This window comes from Pogona vitticeps, chromosome 5 (assembly GCF_051106095.1).
Source record: "Pogona vitticeps strain Pit_001003342236 chromosome 5, PviZW2.1, whole genome shotgun sequence".
NCBI lineage: Eukaryota > Metazoa > Chordata > Lepidosauria > Squamata > Agamidae > Pogona > Pogona vitticeps.
Window position 1 is genome coordinate 47,029,062 of NC_135787.1, and position 20,150 is coordinate 47,049,211.

At 38.6% G+C, this 20,150-nt stretch overlaps 2 protein-coding genes across 4 annotated transcripts in view; one reads left to right on the forward strand and one right to left on the reverse strand.

Moving 5' to 3' along the window:
• GUCY1A1 (guanylate cyclase 1 soluble subunit alpha 1) overlaps nt 1-16,376 on the forward strand; it is a 57,176-nt gene extending 40,800 nt beyond the window's left edge. For all 3 annotated transcript variants that reach the window (XM_020781391.3, XM_078394802.1, XM_073001520.2), the window contains exons 6-9: nt 2,298-2,783; nt 3,718-3,861; nt 8,129-8,283; nt 11,061-16,376. In XM_020781391.3, the coding sequence (XP_020637050.3) occupies nt 2,298-2,783; nt 3,718-3,861; nt 8,129-8,283; nt 11,061-11,262 (987 nt within the window). In that variant the 3' untranslated portion in view covers nt 11,263-16,376. The remainder of the gene's footprint in view (nt 1-2,297; nt 2,784-3,717; nt 3,862-8,128; nt 8,284-11,060) is intronic.
• Nucleotides 16,377-17,639: 1,263 nt separating this feature from the next.
• On the reverse strand, nt 17,640-18,320 carry LOC110072798 (large ribosomal subunit protein uL4-like; the record flags this gene model as incomplete). The annotated part of the gene is made up of 1 exon (XM_078376655.1): nt 17,640-18,320. A coding segment is annotated over one exon (567 nt), but the record flags the coding sequence as incomplete, so codon positions are not given.
• Nucleotides 18,321-20,150: the final 1,830 nt, after the last annotated feature.

Consider the following 20,150-nt stretch of genomic DNA (forward strand, 5'->3'; position numbering starts at 1 on the left):
TTTTTTGGTATTGCTGTCATCTAAAGGCCAGATTTTTATTAATAAAAAATGTGTGTCACCAGTCATACAGGTCATAAAGCCATACAGGGCTGACTGGTTTCCTGAGAGGCACAGTGAGGAACTGAACTCCAAAACTCTAGCTTGTCAGAGACCTAACTCACTGAGCTGTCTAGCCAGCTAAATCTATACAGTACTGTTGGTATCCAATGTGTGTTGTGTGTTGTGTTGCCTTGCAATGTGATGCCATGTATGTGTCTCTTGTTAATATTTATATTTCTATTTCTCTTGGATGTTTACCTTTCCCTTCCAACTATAAACATTCTATTTTGCTGGACCTGTAACTCAGGGCCCCGATGTGCCAAGAAAAAAAGTTATAATAGAAATCTCTGTTGCATTTACTACTTCTCATCTTATAGTTCCAGCAAATCAGAATCTCGCATGCTGCCTTCATGATGATAAGCGTTGTTGTTTGGACTAACAGTTTTAGACTCTACAGATTTCAGTGGGCTGAAACTATACAGTAAAATAAAGTAGAAGAAATCGCAGGACCTGAAACAACACTTACCTGTCATGTTAATATTCTACATATTGCAAAACAATTACTTTAGTACAGTTTCAATTAACTTCTTTGTGGCTATCATTGTAAAAACAGTCAGCTATCAAGAATGTTATTGTATAGTAACTTTGCTTCCAAACTTAGCAGGAGCTAGCTGATTGTTTTGCACCAACTTTTAATAAATCACTGTTCAAAGCTCATTTTTAAAAGCACAATATATGTTTTCAGGGCTGCTTTTCTATATCCTCTTAACTATTTTAACATCTGTGATTGACCTCTGGTCACTGGAGTTCAATTGCTTCTGGTCAGATGCCCGTCTCCAGTGTCCTGTAGCATTTCTTGCTAGTAGAACTTCCAGTGCTCAGTGCAGCCATCTGCAAAATCTACAAAGATTTGGATCTATCTTCTGTTGAACAAACATGTTGTTTGTTTCTCTGACCTGAAAAGGAATAGGGGGGGGGGAACAAAAACCCCAACAGAAAAAAACTGCTCCTTTTTGTAAGCATGAGGAAAGTGCTGTTGTGCTTAGGCTGTTTAAAAAAATCTTTTTGCTGGTTTTGGCATTATACTGACATGTTATTAGCGCGGGTAGGCTTACAAAACTTAAAAATCAAAATTAAAAAAATTAAAAGTTGAAAATGAGCTGTATGCAATAGACTCCTTTCAAATGTTACTAGAAAAACATGCTTAGGAAAAATTATCTCCACTTGTTCATCAGATGTTCTCAAAGTTCTGGAAGTTGCTAGGATTCCAAGTGCAATGTAGTTCCATGTAGAACAGTTATCCAGTTTTACTTGACTTAGTTATTTATGGGAAATGTTGACTGAAGCACCTGTGGGCATCTTTCTGTACCCTGTTCTTCTATCTCTTGGAAAAAAATATTGTTACCCAGGCATTTTCTTCCCAGGTTTAGAAAGAAGGAAAATTGTTGCATACCAAATGTCTAGTTTGCTGAATATGAATTGAATTGTTGTCTTGAGGTCTGTCTGCTTATATATTTTTGTGCAGTTTGTTGCAATAAACTTCTGTGACTATGAATGTATGCTTTATCACCATTTAGAAATATAGAAGTGTCCTTGCAGATAAAATTGCTGTGATCAAAATTTCTCCTTTATGAGCTTTCTTTACCTTTTTATAACAGTAGGGCATCCCTTTCATAAGCTGAGGTGTATATATGTATTCCTCTTTCTCTTAGGGGGCTTAATATGTTCCTTCCATGCCATTAGGATACGAATTAAACAACATTAAGGTGGCAAGTTCTTAGCTTCAATTCTTTTCAAAATGTTCGTTCTCTGGTTACATTTTCAAATAGTCTAAGCATGACACACACTTTCCTCATGTCTCCAGGCCCAAAGGGGAGCAGGTTTTTTTCCTTTTGTTTTTCTTGTTTCCCTCCTCTTTCTCTCTTCCTTTCGAGTTAGAACAAGCATCATGTCCAGCTGTTCAAAAGCAGATGGATCCAGCAGTTTGCAGATGATTATACTGAGCAATGGAAGGTCTGCTAGCAAGAAAAGCTGCAAGACATCTCAGACAGACAACATCTTACATTCAGCTCCAACAACCAACCACTAGACTACTGAACAACAGAGCCGATTTGCCCCAGTGCAAAGATAGCCCACTGTTGGTTTGTGTACAGAGGTAGTGCACTGTGGGCTCACAGGAATGACTGTTACTGTCTCAGTAGAATTCTCTTAGTGGCTGAGAATTCTCATGTCATCCTGTCTTTCTCTCACTGTTTCAGGTTATGGACCTTAAAGGACAGATGATCTACATTTTTGAGTCTAGTGCCATCTTGTTCTTGGGATCTCCCTGTGTGGATAGACTAGAAGACTTTACAGGACGTGGCTTATATCTTTCAGACATTCCAATTCATAATGCACTTAGGGATGTTGTTTTGATAGGAGAACAAGCTAGAGCTCAAGACGGACTGAAGAAGAGGCTGGGGAAGCTTAAAGCCACTCTTGAGCAGGCACATCAAGCACTTGAAGAAGAGAAAAAGAAGACAGTCGATCTTTTATGTTCAATTTTTCCTGAAGAGGTTGCGCAGCAGCTGTGGCAGGGACAAGTTGTACAGGCCAAGAAATTTAATAATGTCACAATGCTTTTTTCTGACATTGTAGGATTCACTGCCATCTGTTCCCAATGCTCACCTATGCAGGTTATCACAATGCTTAATGAGCTCTACACTCGCTTTGATTACCAGTGTGGAGAGCTGGATGTCTACAAGGTAGAACATTTATTGCAGAAATTTGCCTTTATAGGGAGGGAAGCCAAGCCCTGTAGAGAGATGAATGGGACCTTTTAAAAATTGCTTTTGACGCAGTTGGGATGAAAGAACAATGAACTGGAAATTGAAACAGCAGTTGTTTGCAAAACAATCTGTATGTTTAGCTATGTGGGAAATCAAATGTGTCTTTGAAGAGGGCTGTGTAACTCCGGAATAAGGAATAAAGAATTTAGCAAATTATGTACCTAGAACTGCAGTCTATAGTGTGGAGTAGATGTGTTGACTTCAGAGGCACTTTTCATGATTTGAGAATCACAGCGGGTACCCCACAAATGGTGAACATAGGATAAGCATGTTGGCAGAACGCCAGTGTCACAATGAACAATTACTGTAGATGTTGCAATTTAAAATAATTACTTCTATAAGCTGGCAACTTATGTTAGCCAACAATTACTTATTGTTATTTTCATTGCATTTCTGTCTCACTTTTCCATCAAGAAATGACAGTTTATAAACAACATTTACAAATAAGTTAAAAACAAATTGAATAATACAATTGGCAAACTACTATAATTCATACATCAATCAACAGAATGTTCAATGTGTTATTGACTAGCAGTTATGGGGTTTGGAAAAAATGTCCTAGCTGTTAGAGCAGTACGACAGTGGGACCAATTACCTTGAGAGGTGGTGAGTGCTCCAACACTGGATGCATTCAAGAGAGAGATAGACAGCCATCTGGCAGATATCCTTTAATTAGTATTTCTGCATGGAGCAGGGGCATTGGACTTGATGGCCTGATAGGCCCCTTCTGACTTCACTATTCTGTAATTCTATGAATGAACAATTTTGTTGAAAATCTCTTATATCATGTCCAATGATTTCTTCATGCTATTTTTTCTTGTATTTTAAGATAACACATTTTGCTTTTTAGGTTGAAACCATTGGAGATGCATACTGTGTAGCTGGAGGCTTACATAAAGAGAGTGATACCCATGCTATGCAGATAGCATTGATGGCTTTGAAGATGATGGAACTGTCTGATGAAGTGATGTCTCCACATGGAGAGCCAATAAAGGTTGGCAAGATACCTCAAAAACCATTAATTAATGGCATTATTGACATTTAACCCAAAATAATGACATATTGAACATCCCTATTTCATATAAAATCTCTCTTTTTTGGGTGAGATGTCTTATTAAAATGCTCTTCATTCATAGAAAGTTATGAACATAGTACCATCTTAACTGGAGCTTCTCAGTGCCGTATTAGGGCCAAATCAGACATAAGTGATTTAAAATGAAGTTTCCTGCATTTTTCAAAAGATTAGCTATGTGGGACATTAATATATTTAAGAAAATAGTAATACAGACTTTGTTTAAAAAGTAAACTTTTCCTTATATTTTTCTTGTCTAAATTTATCTCCTTAAGCTTAATTTCTTTCTCATGTGAAGACAGTAAAGAGAAGTTCAATATTCTGTTGGTGAAATGTCTGATAAATGGCTTAGCTGATGCAGTGCCATGGAATACCCAGGTGCTTGATAGGGAAAAGGTTTGCAGTTCAGCTTCTACAAGGGAAGTGAGAATTGCTATGCTGGAATTAAATTTTCGCAGAGGGTCAAGAAAAGGTCCTAGAATGCAATTAATCTAAGGAACAGAAATCCCAGAGACAAGCAGGATGAAGGCAAAGTGCAGATTAAAGTGTGAACTGAGAACAAATTGTACAAAAAACAGGTGATTTGAGAAAGAGGCAGGGAGATGCAACGAGGTAAGAAGGGGTTAATCAGACTGAAGATTATATTATGAGGAAGGCACAGCTAATTTTGGAAAGTAAAGGAATATAACAAGTGCTTGAAAGACCAACTGTGAGGAAAGTGGTAGAGCATTGGTCATAGATGCAGAACAACCTTCCCCAACTAGGATCTTCCCAGATTTTTGGGGAGGTGATAACTCCTTTTTCCCCTTTCTTTACTGACTATTCAAAGACCCAGGCTGGGGAAGGCTGTTCTAGAGTTTAGCTCTGGTGGGAGCCCTCACATTTGGGATTCCTTTGATGTAACTCTTGAGGCACTGTGTGGTGTAGTGGATAGAGCAAGAGACTAGGACTCTCGATAACAGGATTTGAATCCCCACTTGGGCATGGAGACTCACTGGAGGTGTGGAACTAGTAAAACCACTCCTTAAATATCTCACTTGCCTTGAAAGCTCTATTAAGGTTGCGGTAAGTTGCTTCCAATTTGACAGCAGAGAACACACACACTTGTGGCACTGATGACAACCTAGAACAAGGACGGATGATTTGTTCGTCATGTTCTGAACAATGCACCAAGTGAAATCTAGCAGAGAAAAGCTTAATGTTTCTGAGGAAACAATTATGCTTAGCTAGTTTATTTTCAGCTCAGGTAGCATGTGAAGATGAATCACCAAGTGGACAGTAATAATAATCAGTGGAGAAGCTATTAGTATGCTAAGGTCCTGTTCCCATCTTTGTGTACTACCTTCTAGCATGCTGTTAGATCCACTTGAGCTTCATGGAAGTCAGTGGAGTTCAGAGCATAACGTACCAGCCACCACGTTTGATGGGATTTATGCATCTCAGGGCAATATGTGTTCTCTTTTGTGCTCTATATTTTTGGATAGTATCAGTATGATTATTGCATTGGTGAAAACAGCATCTGCAGGAGGGGTAGCATCCCTCCTCTTGCATCTGGGAAATATCTGCACTGGAGCAGATGTTTGGCTCTAAAGAGAACTACAGTTGGGAGGACACAAAAATCCCCCCCTCTTCTGTCCATTTCCCTCTCATTGTAGGAGTGTATGAGCACATGCAAGCAAGCATCTCTCATTCTCTCTTTGTGTGTCTCCCTGTTCTTCAATAATTTATCACAATTTCTGTTTTATTTCAGTTTTTCAAATAGGATTCTCTTTAAAAAAGCTGTGTATCCCTGAATTCTATGTCAAGAACAATAATAATTCATCTCTGTTATATTAAATCAAATCACCCACAAAGGTCTATTTTACAATGAAATACAGGGGAATTGTCCAGAATTCTCCATGAATGAGCATTTTGATTTCAGCCTCAAACATAATCTTTTATTATGCAACATGCCCTGTTCGTGCAGATACCTCTGGGGGCATGCCGTGTGCAAGCAATCAGAGAGATGTCTGTTTCTGATGTTGCGATATAAATAGCTTTTCTTTTACACTCACTGGAAACAGGCAACATGCTGCAAAGGATTTTGTGGGGCATGGAAGAATAAACAGGCTGCACAATGTTTATAATGTAAATGTACAGTAAGTGTGGCACTGTAGAATGCAGATTTGGATTTTTGGCTGGGCTCACTTCTTGGGGCTTCATGATTGAACTTCGGAAATTATGATAAAGTTGAGATGGGAGAATGTCATCCAAAATACAAAAGAAGCCTTTTACAACAAACATGGATTGGGTTTGTTTGTTTGTTTTGGTTATTTCTTGAGCTGATATGAAAGTGTTGGAAGAACTTTTTTAAAAAAAACCTTCATTATCCCTTCTTTGAAATGTATGAAAAAGAATGTTTTAGTAATGACATTTAAACTAAAATGCTAAATGAGGATGAATATGTCAATCATTTCTCTTTTTTTATTCAAAGTTTTATTATTATTATTTATAAAATATATCTGCTCATTTAACATCGTGTCTTCTGGGTTCTGCTTATAATCATTTGTTGATACAGCTCCAATACATATTAAGTCCTTATTCTATACAGCGTGCTTCTAGCATTGATAAAACTGATTCCAAGTTTGATATTATTCTATATTTTCCTTCCCTTTGATTTTTAATGTTAGTCTGTCCATTTCTGCACAATCCAGTATCTTCTTGATTATTTCTTCATCTGGAGGTGCTTCTTCATTCTTCCAGTACTGTGCAAATATTATCCTTGCGGCTGTTAAAATATGCAGAATTAAATATACATTTTGCTTATCAACATTTTCTGGTATTATACCTAATAGAAAAAAATCTGGTTTAAAATATACATGTTTTTGGTTAATTTAATCAATCATCTCTTGATGGTAATTTGTGGGTAATGCTTCTCTTTGTTTCATGTAGATTTGCTTCCTAGTTTAAAACAGTTCAGTACATAAATATGACACATACTTACACTGATTTTGTAAAAAAAAAAAAAAAGAATATTGTCTGCTGCACATCCTTATTGTGCACTTAAATTAATATGACGTACCTGACTTTCTCCATCTTCTTGAAATGTATATTGATAGTGGTGCTATGCATGAATGACCACATTTAAAACTGCCTCATACTGGCATACTAACATACAGGTTTCCACAGACAATGCCCACATTTAATGCCTGTGGTACTCCTCAGTGTAAGCAAATCATGCCTATATTGCTACTTTAGGAAATCTGAACATTAACACCTATGTTGCTACTTCCTTGAAATCACATTATATGCAGATTATCAGCATCTAATTTTAAAAGCCAGGAGTATTCTTAGCTGCAAATTAAGGTGCCATCCTGGTAAATTAAGGTGCCAGCCTCTTAAATTCCAGGGAATCAAACGCTCCTCATAGATTTCTAAGCAACACATTTATGGGCTTACACTTGGAGAGGATCCATAAAGCACTGCCAATGTGCAAGGTCCATACGTATTTTCAGTAGGTACCTGTTAGATCACAGTTACTCCCCTTTCTATATGAACACGCTTTGTTTTGTCTAAGAGTTGTTGGAGATGGCTCTCCAGTTTGGAACATTTGCCTGTGTTCACAACTAGAGATGTGCCATTTGGGTTTGCCTGTGGGTTTTGGGATGCCAACTCCCAGAATGCTTCAAGTATTCCCCTGGTGGAATTCTGGGAGTTCCAGCCCACAGAGCCAAAACTACAGACATCTGTGGAGACCAACATTTCATTTACCTGGACTGGAGCCTTGCTCATAGGCTGAGGCTCTCTTGAGCCTTGCTTCCTGTTGGTAATATACTAAAAAAAGAAACTGCCACAGGGCAGTCATGGTCTCACTGCCATTTAGGTTGTATAAAGAGTACCTCCTGCCTGACTCCCAGGAAGCACCGCATCAGCTCCCTTTTTTTTTTTACCCACAGGAGGCAAGGCTAGGCTTGCCAGGCAACCTCTACAGTAGGCTGTACTCCAGGTGGGCTAGAACTGGAGAGTTCACAGAAAATTCTGGGAGTCAGAATCCAAAAACAATGAATAGAACATGACCAGTCAGAATTCACAATCCATCAAAGTTAAATTATTAAAATCATAGCAGTATCATTAACAGTTTCAGTAATGTTTGTCAGATCTAACAGTCAGTGAATTTATTTTCCTCTCCTCTTTTATTTGTTTTTAAAAGATGCGTATTGGCCTGCATTCCGGCTCTGTCTTTGCTGGTGTTGTGGGTGTTAAGATGCCACGATATTGCCTCTTTGGAAACAATGTAACGCTTGCCAACAAGTTTGAGTCCTGCAGTGTCCCCCGGAAAATAAATGTCAGCCCAACAACCTACAGGTATTGTAGTATACCATGGACAACGCTCGTATGGCACTAGAGAGGGACCGTTTGTCATTTGCACCATTACCTGCACCTTTTTTTGTCCTAAATGTACTGCATCACATTGCATTCCATTCCTCAGTTAATTTCAGATAGCGTTTCGCTTTACAGAATTGGCACCATGCAAGTGAACGAACCTTTTCTTAACTTTAAGTATCAGGATTTCAAAACAAGCATCATGTAGTTGATAGCTCCTAGATGTGATTTACATCTTTTAAATGTATACACTTCCAGTTAATTTCTGTTGATTTTGAATTTTATCCAAGAGCCATCAGATAAATTGCAATGTTTGTTTTGAGACAGTGATATTAAATGTAAGGAAAGGACATCATTTACATAATTTAACACTTGGCTTTGTGAAATGGTTAGTCTTCCAGTGCCCTTAATTTTATGTGAAACAATTTTTAAAAAAATATTGATAGCCAGTGTAAGATATATTTCAGAACAAGAGAAATATTAAAAGTACCTGGAACTTGTTGAGAGAGCCTTCCTTAATGACCTATTGAGGGAGGCCGACAGGGAGAAAATGTCTCTGCTGGTCCTCCTCAATATCTCAGCTGCCTTTGATACCATCGACCACGGTATCCTACTGGGGAGGCTCTCTGAGTTGGGAATTGGTGGCCTGGCTTTTGCCTGGCTCCGTCCCCAAAGAATGCAGATTGGAGAGAGTCTCTTGGCCTTGTGGAGCTTTAATTGTGGGGTTCGGCAGAGCTCGATTATCTCTCCTCATCTATATGAGGCCGCTGGGAGGGATAATCAAGGAATGTGGAGCTTCATGTCATCAGTACGCTGATGATACTCAGCTCTACATCTCCTTTCTTCCAACAACAATGGATGCTGTTTTGTTCCTTGAGCGCTGCATGGAGGCTGTTCAGCAATGGATGCAGGAGAATGAACTGAGGCTGAATCTGGGCAAGATGGAGGTCCTTCGGGTGGGTGTCCCAGACATCAGTGGTTTGGGAAACTCCCTCTCTTTGGGGTGTGTGTGACTCTTACCACCAAGAGTGAGGTTCACAGTTTGGGTGTACATCTGGACCCGGCGCTCACCGTGGAAACCCAGGTGTCATCAGTGGTCTGTTCCACACACTTCCATCTTCAGCGGATTGCCCAGCTGCATCCCTATCTTGATGTGGGGGCACTCACCACTTTGGTCCATGCGCTTGTAGTCTCAAGATTGGACTACTGTATTGGACTCTACGTGGGGCTGCTTTTGAGACTGACGTGGAAACTTCAGATGGTGTAGAATGCAGTGGCCAGACTTCTTACTGGAGTGAAAAGGTACCACCATATTTCCTCCACTCTGGCTGCCTTGCATTGGTTGCCCATTTGTTTCCACGTTGATTTCAAAGTTCGTACGATTACATACAAAGCCCTAAACGGTTTAGGATCTCAATATCTGGCAGAGTGCCTTCTCCCACCCAGTTCTGCCAAAGTCACTTGTTCCAGCTAGGCCAGGTGGCTGAGGGGTCTAATGCGGAGGGAGGTCTGGAAGGAAAGAACAAGGAACCAGGCCTTCTCGGAAGTGGCCCCTCACCTTTGGAACAACTTGCCAGTGGATATTCACCTGGCTCCCTCTCTGGGTGTTTTTAGGAACAAATTTAAAACTGACTATTTGGGCAAGCTTTCCCTCCTGCCGTATCTTAATTTCTTATACTTTTGCCATCTTGGATTTATAATACAGTATATGCTTATTGGTTTTATTGGTTTTAAATTTGTAAACCGCCCAGAGTAGACCTTTGGTTTAGATGGGTGGGATAGAAATTGAATGAATGAATGAATGAATGAATGAATGAATGAATGAATGAATGAATGAATAAATAAATAAATAAATAAATAAATAAATAAATAAATAAATAAATAAATAAATAAATAAATAAATAACTTATTCCTTTACAAAACTCTGATGATGCACTGTGAATGCACTACTGTTAAAATACATATTAGTTGAAATCCTATGCTTAGCATAGTAAGCTGCATAAGAGACCCACTGAATCAGTGGAGATTGTATGCCAACTCATTGGTAAGTTCCATTTGATTCAATGGACCTATTCTTGTTGTGACTTACTAAAGTAGGTGCAACTAGAGTAGGCCTGTTGTATCAAATGGAATTTAGGGAGGAATTGACTCACCAAATCCCTACTAATTTAGTGGGCCTATTCTAGTACAGATTACAATGTTAAGCAACAGGCTTTCAATCATTCTGTGTTATTCTTTCTTAGATAAAATATCAGTTTTCTGATTATCACTTACAGAAGCCTTTTGATTCGAGAAAGTATTGGACCAGATGCTCACAATGTATGTATTAATCATTTTCTGCTCTGGTGGCAGATAATATGACATGTCATCATGCATATGATTTCAGGAATCAAAATAGAATTTCACCCATAGCTAAGCAAACTTAGGAATGTCCTTGTTTTTATTTTGTCACCAATGATTTGAGGCACATAAAAACATATGATGCACATGCCTACAAAGACCTTTCCGTTGTGACAGACCTGTGTGGATATTAAAAGGAACATTTGTGCAGAAGCTCCCCTGTGTTTAATCACAATAAATTATATGGCTTTGGAGCCCCTTGCAGATGTTAGCAATGTAGTGGTTAATGCAGAATAAAACAATTGCCCATCCATGCATATGGCAACAAATATGTGTTCCTATAATTTAGACAATTACTTTTACATGATATTTAGTATTTATAGACTACATTTCATTACGGTATTTAATTTTTGTTGCAGGTTGCTAAAGGACTGCCCAGGCTTTGTGTTTACTCCTCGTTCAAGACAGGACCTTCCACCTAACTTTCCAAGTGATATTCCTGGGATCTGTTATTTTCTGGATGCTTATCATCAAGGACCACATTCAGAGCCCTGGTTTCAGAAGGAAGATACTGAAGATGGAAATACAAATTTCTTGGGGACACCGACTGGCGTAGACTAAATTGTGCTTTCATGCATTCTAAAACATAATATATTGATATTCAGAATTTTGTACGAACTAAAAATTAAAATAAAAAGAAAACATGGCAGCACTTTAGCTTGTTAACACCTGAAAGCCAGTATTAAAATTTACAAAACATGCTATTTTTATTGTTATTTTATACAAGGAACATATTCAGTCATCAGCAGCTTGGGAATGGTACAAGCAGGTTCAGGATAGATTATCACAAGTAGATCCTAGAAAGGCCATGTGGTTGGAGTATGACTTCCAGAACCTCCCAAGCAGGCATTCTGGGAGTTGTAGTCAAAACCTTTCTAAGCTTTGGTCACACATCATGTAACAACAGAGGGTTGAGGGAACCCCATCCAGTTGACAGTCTCTTTCCCAGCAGTGAGTTTTATTAGGGCCCCTGCTTATGTTTTCCATTTCCCGAGCCCTCCCAGCCTCTGAAAACAGGTTCTGGAAGGGACTTTTCTAGAGTAATCTGGACACACAGAAGTAAACTTTAGCTCTCCACTTAGCATTTATACAAATAATACATTCACACACCGTGATGGGAGTCATAAAATATCAGTTGCCATTACAATGAAGTTTTCTTTGTCACTTTCTGAGGTTTGGAAGAAGCAGTTAAAACTTTTTGGTAGCACATGTTACCATTACTTCCTTATTCAAAAAGAGGAGCTTGATAACTTATTACACTCATCATGTGAATGCTTTGCCTGTTAAGAATTCTGAAGGCTATCCCCGTCCATAAGTAGAGAAAGCTAAAAGGGCAGCAGAGGGGAATAAATAATATTAATCTCAGAACTGCAGAGCTAGAAAGGATGCTATGGATCATCAAGTCCAACCCTTGTCAAGAAGGCACAGTGAGGAATCAAACTCCCAACCAGAGCTATCCAGCAGTTTATCATACCAACCATGAACCTGTTGGCTGCCTTATCTCATACACTGTTTATTACTGTTTATCTCTTGTGACCAGTTTTCCATAAGAGTTGAGAAGGCGAGAACCAGGCTTTTTCTGTCCCATCTTCAAGCTAGCAGTGTTGGATAGAGGAGAAAATGCAGCAGACTGAAATAATGTTTTGAGAATTCTGTGTCTTGATCATTAGTCTGCAAACATAAGTCCCTATAGAATTCCTGATCATTGGCCATACTGGCTAGGGATTCTTAAAACTGTAGTCCATTGTCATCTGGTGATCAGTATTTGGGAATCACAGATTAAATGTAATCTGATACCCAAGCCCTAATCAGGCTGGGATAGTTCCAGAAATCCTGCACTAGTGGCTTAAGGTGGCCTTGAATGAAATGACTAATAGTCATTCCATAGAGAGACCTCCGGCTCTGTTGTGGTCTGTTTGGTTTGCTGGAAGCAAATTCCTGCACCTGAGGAGTCATGCACTATTTTTATGATTTATTATGTGTACTACTTTCCATTTATAATCCATTATTACAACTGTTAAATTTTTATAACAAATGTTTAAACATAATTCACAGAAAATTAATGTAATCCATTACATCATTTTGCATTAATCTGAAGTACAGTTTATCTTAACTCTGTTCTGTTTAGAATTGTACTTCTGTGCACTTATTGTTATGTGGTCGTTTTTCATATGGTAGTGCATTGTGCTTTCACAGTAAATGATACTCACATGCATGTGCAATGCACTGCAGGTCTAGACCCAGCCTTGTCACCTTAGCATACATGTGTGACAGCTCATGCATCTGCATGAAACATGGCTTTGGTTGGTATTTTTTTCTGTGCTTGTATCACTCAGTTGTGGAAACTGGTTGAGAGGGTAAAACCCGTAAGAATTGTAAAACAGCGACAAATTTGAAACTTGAACTAGCAAGGATATTTCTGTCCAAGAACTTTAAACCACCCCATCCCAGCTCCTGGCCAAATAATATAGTCCCTCCCCAAGAATTCAAACCAAACCATCCATAGATCAGAATAATAGGCTTTTCTTACTAAATTACAAAACATAAGTAAGAAGTCATAAAACAGTCAGAATAGTCCTAAAGTGTGCAACATTCTGCTTCCCTGCACAGTTTGATCATTTGGGTCAAAATCTGTTCAAATTAAACCATTTCCTGAAAAGTAGATAAGATTAGACTAAATACTTATCTAGTTAAGCATTCTTTTCCCCCATTGGTCAAATAGATGCCTATGGGAAACCCACAAGCAAAATATAAGCACAATATAAAACATTAAAAAATGAAATGTAAATATAGTATAAACAAAATGTAAGCATCTTTCTGGTTGTGTGTTGGCTGTTCAGTGATGGGTATTCAGAGAGACGTATCTTATGTGATAGATAATACATAGCCATCCTGCCTAGTGGCCATAAATAGCCTTATCTTAGAAGAATTTGTGTAACAACCTTCTAAAGGAGCCCAAGTAGGTGACCATTTCTGTCTTGTAGTGGCAAATTCCACAGTCTCCTTTTGGGTATAAGAAATCTATCATTTGGCCTTGTTGAATACATTTAAAATATAGAGAATAATCTCTCCCTGTCTACCTTTTCTATATTTTGGGCAGAATCCTGTTTCATTGTCCGGCTCACACAGCAGCCCACAGTACAAATGGGTCACCATGTAAGAACCCTGTGTAAGCAAAAGCTGAACAACTTCTTAAACAAGTTCAAGTTCTCTTGTTTTCAACAAGGGCGCTTCACAGTCTCTGTTTGTACAATGGAAGGTGGAGCATGATGCTCCATCAGTGTTCAACAGGATTCTGCTCTTTTTGTGATTTTGTACAACCTCACCTACTTAACCTTTTTTGTAGGCTAAAAAAATATCCCAACAATTGTAACTTTTCTTTCCAGGACATTTGCTTCAGCCACTTGATCTCTTTCTCCTGTTATGTATTTCTTCATATCCAGCATACCCCACCCTCTTTTAAAAGTGCAATGAATGAGACCATGCAATATATTTTATAGGTTCAGGATAGTTTTCTATAAAGACCTTATAATATTGGCAGTTTTATTTTCAGTTTCTTTCCTAATGGTCTTCAACATGAAATTTACTTTTTCCACAGCATCTGTACATTTTGTGAATATTTTCACTAATCTTTGCACCACAACAACCTCAAGTTCTCTTCCTTGCACATCAGCTCAGACAGACCCCATCAACAAAAATGTTAAGTTAGTACTCCCCACCTCTGGGTCCCAGAGTGAATTACTTACTTCACACTACCTTCAGCAGAACCACTTTTGACATTTTTACATTCTGTTCTCCCAGATGGGAGATATCCTTGTTGTTTAAATACTCTAAGCAAATTGGTTTATTTGCAAAATCAAGATCACTGGTAAATAGTTTAAAAGTGCTAGTCTCAACAGAGATGCTTGGAAGACTCCAGTCTTTACACCTCTCCTTTGTAAGAAAGATGTATTTATTATACTTTCTGCCCTCTGGTCTATAACCACTTACTAATCCGTAAGAGACTCTTCTTGGCTCCTAAATTTACTCAGGAGTCAAGAAGAGAGAGAGGGACATTGTCAAAAGAAAATTTATGCAAACTACATGTAATCTGTTACACGGGCTTGTTAACACTTTCAGTTTCAGCAACAACACATCTGAGTTCTTTTTAAATTCTTTAATGAAATTCTCTGAAACAAATGATTTACTGGTTTCTGTTTGTCCACGAGACCTAAATTTTTATCTTAGGACACCACTATTGTCTCAGACTCTGTTCTTGAACAGGTTATTTGGAAAGGATGCTTGTACCACATTCCTTCTAGTAAAGATAGATGCAACTATGTATTCAACTAAAATTATGTATTTAAAAAAGGATTTGTTCAGTTTGTCTTTTCACTGCTTTCCTTTAACATTCCTCTGTAACTGAACTGTTCAATCGATCTTTAGCAAATTGCTATTATTTTACCATGGGTCTTAATGTCATCAGTGATAGGTTCCTGAAAATCCTTTCTTGCATTGCTTATTGCACCATGCTCCTACCCCTTTTGGTTGACATGTGTTCCTTTTTACTTTCATTTGGTCACTACTTTCATTTTTATTTTTATTTAAAGAAAGGCTTGTTTTCTCTAACTGCTTTCTTGATATTGCTTATTAACCATGCCTGCACCTCTTGGACTTGGTGGGACCTTTTCTTCAAGTTGAGTTCCGTCATTGTAACTTTAACAACCCAGTTATTCTGGAGAAATTTGGCCCTCTCAATTTCTTTCCATTTTTCCCCCCAACAAGTGCAATTTTTAAAAAATAAACTTATTTTGAAGTCACATGGTACTGTGTTCAACATTGTTGGAGATTTTCCACTTAGAAACTCAGCTTAATAGTTTTGTAGTCAATGAGCACATCTTGTATTAGGTCCTAGAATCTCACTTAGGATTTGGTCCAGGGTTGCCTTCTGTTCGGTCACTTCCATAGATCAAGGCCAAAATTGTGTAGGGTGTCTAGAAATATTATGTTGTCCTGATAACAACATATTTTTACCTAGTCTACACTTTCTCTTTATAATGTTTCCTCCATTTCATTCTTCATCTCCAGATTATAATGAGCATTGTGGTCATGGGGGTGATGGAAGATGTTAACGGGCTGTAACGAGGCTAGGTTAGATTGCAGTTCTATGCAGATGGCCCTGGTAGTAATTGCTGCTGAAATCAGTGGAACCTAATTCTGAATAAATCTTACTGCTGAATAAATCTACATAGGATTGCTCTACAGATACAGTTATCTGCTATTTCCTGTGCCAGTATACAGAATATGCCACTTACTGCTTCCTGAACGTCTTTCACTGCCAATAAACTACATGTATGTAATATATTGTATAATTAAACGTCAAAATGTGCGTAGCCAAACAGCGTTTTATTTCTTAGAGTTATATACCTTATATCAAGGGATGCAAATATCCTGTTATGTACTGTAGCAATATAAAATATGTTCTCTTTTTATTGCTATTTAAGTTTTAACTGTTTTGATTCAAAAGTGTAAAGTGCTTCACAGTATTAAACATTTCTAACCAGAATTTCATAGCATTCAGCAGAGAAAGTTGAGGAAATGATATTAGGTATGAATTAAATACTGTATGTATATATGGAAGTGCTGTGGCTGTGTTTTGATATATGATGAATTCAATAAAATGAAATACATTAGAATGGTGTGTAGAATGTTTTCATTTTTTAAAATGTACTCATTTATATCCCACCTTATATCCAAAGATCTTGAGGTAGGGATATACACCAAAAAAAGAGAGACATTTTTAAAAGCCTAGTATAATTTAAAACTGTATGCATAATGTATACCAAAATAGCAATCCAGGAGTGGTGGGGACGTGGTGGCGCTGCGAGCTAAACCGCAGAAGCCTGTGCTGCAGGGTCAGAAGACCAGCAGTCGTAAGATTGAATCCACGCGACGGAGTGAGCGCCCGTCGCTTGTCCCAGCTCCTGCCAACCTAGCATGCAAGTAGATAAATAGGGACCACCTTGGTGGGAAGGTAACAGCGTTCCGTGTCTAAGTCGCACTGGCCATGTGACCACGGAAGATTGTCTTTGGACAAAATGCTGGCTCTATGGCTTGGAAACGGGGATGAGCACCACCCCCTAGAGTTGAACACGACTGGACAAAAATTTGTCAAGGGGAACCTTTACCTTTACCTATATTGAAAAAATAATTGGATGGATTTCTAGGCATTAACACACTCCTATACCTTTCTCTCTCTGTCTCTGATGTCAACCTGCCAACAGTTCTCACCAGCTAAGTGCTACCTATTTGTTTATTACTTATCTCTTAAAATATTTCTGACGTAACTTACATCAGCAGTTCTTAGAATACAATCAATGCAGCCACTTCAACAAACGTGTTAATAAAGTAAACAGTTTAAACAATTTAATTCAAAACCTGCACTCTGACAGATAGCACAGCATTTTTCTTTTATGTTGCTCTGCCCTGTTTTTTGTTTATTGATTATGAAACATCCCCATTCCATCTTCATACTCACAAGATCTGTTCTCTGAAATATTCCACACAGCACCTGCAGCCATGAAGGAGGAACTAAAGTACATCGGAAAGCCAATCTGCCCATGCACATCATAAGTAAAGAAACGTAGAAACTGTATTATTATATTGTACAAAGAAACAGAGCAATTTTCTTTTCTTTCATATTTCAGGCTCTGCAGGCATTTTGTAAGTTTTACCACATGAAACGCTGGAAATGGGAAACATTACTGGATTTCCCCAAAGGTTGCAGATTAGTGGTGGTTTTTTTTTTTTAATTTCTGCCACACAGCGTGATCCTAACTTTCCCCTTTCCTCTCTCCTATATTTGCATTAAACATCTAGAGCCCTGAGATGGGTTAACTCTGGAATAGTCTCAGGCATCAGAATAGACACTAACGAACAAGCTGTTTAAGGTTTCATTCTTTTTCTTTCTTTTTTTTCGTTTTGTAAATAGATCTTTAGATTTTTATTAACTGTAATTCACGGTACAGTCCTTTTCAGTACTGAAACAGGCAAAGTGCAAAAACCTGCCATGTTTATGCTGTACTTTCAGTCTTTGCAGCTGCAGCCTGAACCTTTGCTTTCCCCTTTGCTGCTTTCTCTTCTCTGAGCTTGTGATTTTTAGCATGACGCAGAACAATGTTGCGTCTCATAGTCTTGGCATATGGATTCAGTTTAATCATAACTCTCAAATTCTTCAGTGGATTCTTCTTAAGAACTCTGCGGTGAATCTTCTTCTTTGGTGGACACAGGGCTTTTTGGATTTCTTGACTTTTCAGGATTCTTCCAAGATCTGTATTAGTCATCTTGTGCATTGGTAGGTTGTAGTCACTTTTCAGAGTGGCTGGTTTACGCCAAGTGCCATACAAGTCATCCAACTTGTGGAAAGCACTTTCAGTCCAAATGCAGAAGCGTCCAACATGGCCACCAGGAACAAGTCTCAAAAGGTTCAATTTGTTGACAACGAGAAGAGTAATTCCTGGAATATTCCTGAAAGCGTTAATGATGCTGTTATCCTCATTGTAGATTATGCAGGGCCCCCTGCGCTGTATACGGCAGCGATTCCTCATTTTACCTTTGCCTGCATGCACACGCTGCAGGTTTCATTCTTAAGGAGGCAGGAACCAATCTCCTTAAAATCCTTTTGAAACTGCAAAAATAGAAGCATAGCTGTCATTTATAATAAGGCACATCTTGGTGCATTGAAGCATTTCATGTTTATTCTTCTTTAAATAAAAAACATCCCCAAGTGATTACAGCAGTACAGTGACTACAGTCTAAGCATATTGTCAATATTGTGCTATTACATGCACAGTAGTGGGACAGAAAACAGTCAAATGTTTTAAAATATAGATCCAGACTGATGTTCTATTCCTGACTCAATTGTTAGGATGAAAACCAGCATTTTTCACAGATAAAGAACATTCTAAGAAATAAGAAGCCTTTTCCCAGTACATGGCTAAGAATCCTAATAGCTATACAGTACAATGACAACAACATATATGTATGTGTATGTAAAACTAAAGCAGTAACAATTTTCATTAACATGCTTTGCTACATGGAGATACTGTAATCTAGATCACATTCACTGAGACTCCTTTCCTTTGTACTGTATACCTGGCTAGTTGTTTAAACTCATCACACTGCATGTGTAAGGATGATGAGGGGTGTTCAAAGAGGCAGCCTTTGCTCTGAAGCTCTCCCCACCCCTCCCTCCTGGCCCCCAGTAACCTAATATAAGAGTTTGGGATGGAGTTTTCTCCCAAGTACAAAGGGCAGATCTGAATGTTAAATATGCAGTTATGTTGGAACAGAAGGTTAGACATACAGTCAAAGAAATAATAAACTGTGGAGGAATTTGGAATAAAATAAACAATCCTCTAAAGATATATGTCCCAGGGGCTTCAGCGATTATGCTGCTGAGAGCAAAGCAGCTCTTTTGTTTATGCCAGGAAGTGAGAGAGAACACTTTCTTTTGCTAAAATCCTTTTGCTAAAAACTTCATTGAGATGCCATGTGAACAAATTGCTGTGTTTTGAGTACAGTAAATGCCCAGGCCCATAGATTAATTCTCACCGCACAGTCTTAAAACACATTTACTATATGAGATATGGAGGTAAGCCATAGTGTTGAATCCATCTCTCTCAAGGTCCGAAACTGGCTTTTCGGTTAAACACAGGTTCTATATTTAGAAGTAGTGCTTTCTGAAGAGGAAAATACTTTCTATTTATTTTGATACAAGATGGCCTCAATCCACATTTGGCAAATGGCTTTTCTTTTGTTTTGAGAATGGTAAACTGGGAGTTTGTGTGCCTTTGTTTGTGTGTTTAATGTCTCAGGCATGTTATAGTGAGGGATATGCATGTCTGGATAACTTTATTAAGAGGAGGCAATGGGCATAAGTCTTAACATGTGCTCTGATCTTCAATCACCGATAGTAAGAGCTTTCAGCTAAAATATGACCGTATTTTTGGCTTCCACCCTTTTGCCATTGTTCCCATCCACCAGTGGAATGCAGTACTCCCCAATCACCCCAAATCCCCTGGAACTGAATTAGGCTCTCAGAATTTTTTTTAAAAAAGTGTTCCCCACTGTGAGGGGATGCAGGCACACATCTCTAGTGAGCTGTCTGGCCCCAGCACACAGTGAGCGGGCAGCTGGGAGGAGGGTAAGTTTCCTCAGGATCAGACTGGTTGGAGGGAGTCCCTGAAGTTTCAGGAGAGACAGCTGGAGGAGGCAGGGCCAAGGGGAATATTAGAGCAGAACTGGGAAGGCAAAGGGGTCACTGCCTTTCCTGGAAAAAGAGTACATGTAGGAAGATGCTAGAAGTTGCCTACCTTCACCAATTTATTGGCTTGGAACAGGAGCCAGGCACGGGAGACTCTGCCCATGTGTTTAGAGAAAGCTACCTCAGCCTGAACAATGCCACAGCT